This window comes from Loa loa (assembly GCF_000183805.2).
Source record: "Loa loa unplaced genomic scaffold supercont3.163, whole genome shotgun sequence".
NCBI lineage: Eukaryota > Metazoa > Nematoda > Chromadorea > Rhabditida > Onchocercidae > Loa > Loa loa.
Genome location: NW_018108343.1, coordinates 85,992 through 87,788, shown reverse-complemented (window position 1 = coordinate 87,788; position 1,797 = coordinate 85,992). Strand labels below are relative to the sequence as shown.

Sequence of the window (1,797 nt, the reverse complement as noted above, 5' to 3'; positions counted from 1 at the left end):
TATATATATATATATATATATATATATATATACATATATGTATATACATTACTGGGGAAATACGGTAGAAAATGATAATGTTTCTAAATATCACTATGGAATCATATTCTGAATAGAATCAAAGCTTATTAATCATATAATGAGCAACTTGATACCCTGTTAATCACTACTGTTCTCTATCACCCATCACAGAATCAATCTGCCCAATTTACCAAACTGGTATGATTGATGCTCGTATAAATTCATACCAAATATCTTATGAGCTTATATTATTTCACCCGCTAAATATGAAGTCAAAACTGCGAGATTTTTAAAAACAATGCTGTTTACGGCATAAGCCATGCAGTTAAAGCGTTCGTGGTAATACCATTCGTAGTTTGTAAACATAAAATGTAGTAAAAGATACGGGCAATAATGTTGCTTTCTTCAACAATGATGCTACAAATGATACTACCACGAACGCTTTAATCCCAAATCCGAACACATAAAGACAAGTTTCAGTACGCTTACCACTTCACGGTGCCCTGTATATGACGTGCAACGATCTTCTTGCCGTCAATGTGGTTTTCGTCATTCAAGGGCGTTTCAGTCTTTGGCTGCTCGTAATGGCCCTCCGGCTTCTGCAAAATAATTGTGTTTGTGTAAATTCACTTCAAAACATAACATATGAATTAAATGCTGAATAGATCTGAATAAACAAAGACCACTTTTCCATTTTTCCATTTTTTCCTTCAAAACTTTCAAAACTCTTTAACTGAATTAAAATTGCTTACGTTGTTGGTTTCAGCCATTTCAGATGGTACGGCTTGCGGTGGTTGTTGCACCAGATCTTCTTGTTTAAGCGGCTGAAAAATTTAAATTAATTAACCTTTATCAAGTTTATTTGGAAAGTGCATCATTCAATCTTTTTCCCCTTCTTTTTGAATCCACAAATATGACAAGGCGCAACTTTTCCACTTCATCATTTTTAGGTCCAAAATTAAATGATTCAGTTTTGTGACACATAAAGTAATCGGATGTTCTTTTCAATATCTTTCTTAAAATATTTTAAAATTTCTAGCTCCTCGATTTATTTGTTAAGAGTTCAATAAATAAGTCTAATTGGCAGATCATCAAATATACTGTATATATATATACATATCAATCTAAGAACTATCGATTGGTCTAGGAATTGATCGAACAATGAATAACAAATGACACATAATGAATCTACGATAAATGACAAAAAAAAAATCTCCTAAACTGATTACATATTTGCATTCTAACTAGCAGTCTATATCGAATGAACCAATCCTTTCGACCAAAAACCACACGACCCTCCCCGCCTCAACTTCCTTCACACATCACCATCCCTCTTTCCTTTCCCCCTCTCAATCGATTTCATGTAAACCACCAGAAAAAAAAAAACACAGCCCGTGTGGCATTTCATGGCTTCGGCCGTTTCAATCTAAATTAAAATTTTTGAAATTTCCATATTATGATCCAGTCATTATTTGGAAGTTTATTATTATTACTATTATATTTCCCTTCTTTATCATATCTTATTGCTATTTCTATCATTTGATAACACTTTTATACTACTCCATGTTACTTTAAATAAAAATCTCATCTCAGAATATCTAATACTACCACATTCTGTTGTCCCATCCTTTCACTCTCTTGTATCATTTACTGCATCCTCTAACACTATACCAAACTATCCTATCCTATTTTCTCGACCATCACTCTATCCTTCCCAATATTGTTCCATTTGTCATCCCAATTCCTATAATCGGTAAACAATTGTTACCATCTCGA

General features: G+C 33.0%; 1 protein-coding gene across 3 annotated transcripts in view; it reads right to left on the bottom strand.

Annotated features, from left to right (window-relative positions):
- Positions 1–1,334, bottom strand: part of LOAG_17966 (pseudouridine synthase) — a gene marked incomplete at its 5' end in the record, with an annotated part of 4,533 nt that extends 3,199 nt beyond the window's left edge. For 2 of the 3 annotated variants that reach the window (XM_020450633.1, XM_020450634.1), the window contains 3 exons: positions 511–620; positions 774–845; positions 931–1,005. In XM_020450633.1, the coding sequence (XP_020305657.1) occupies positions 511–620; positions 774–845; positions 931–1,005 (257 nt within the window). Of the gene's footprint in view, positions 1–510; positions 621–773; positions 846–930; positions 1,006–1,250 lie in introns of those variants that run through there. The other variant, XM_020450635.1, reaches the window with a different exon arrangement.
- Between the last annotated feature and the right edge of the window lie 463 nt (positions 1,335–1,797).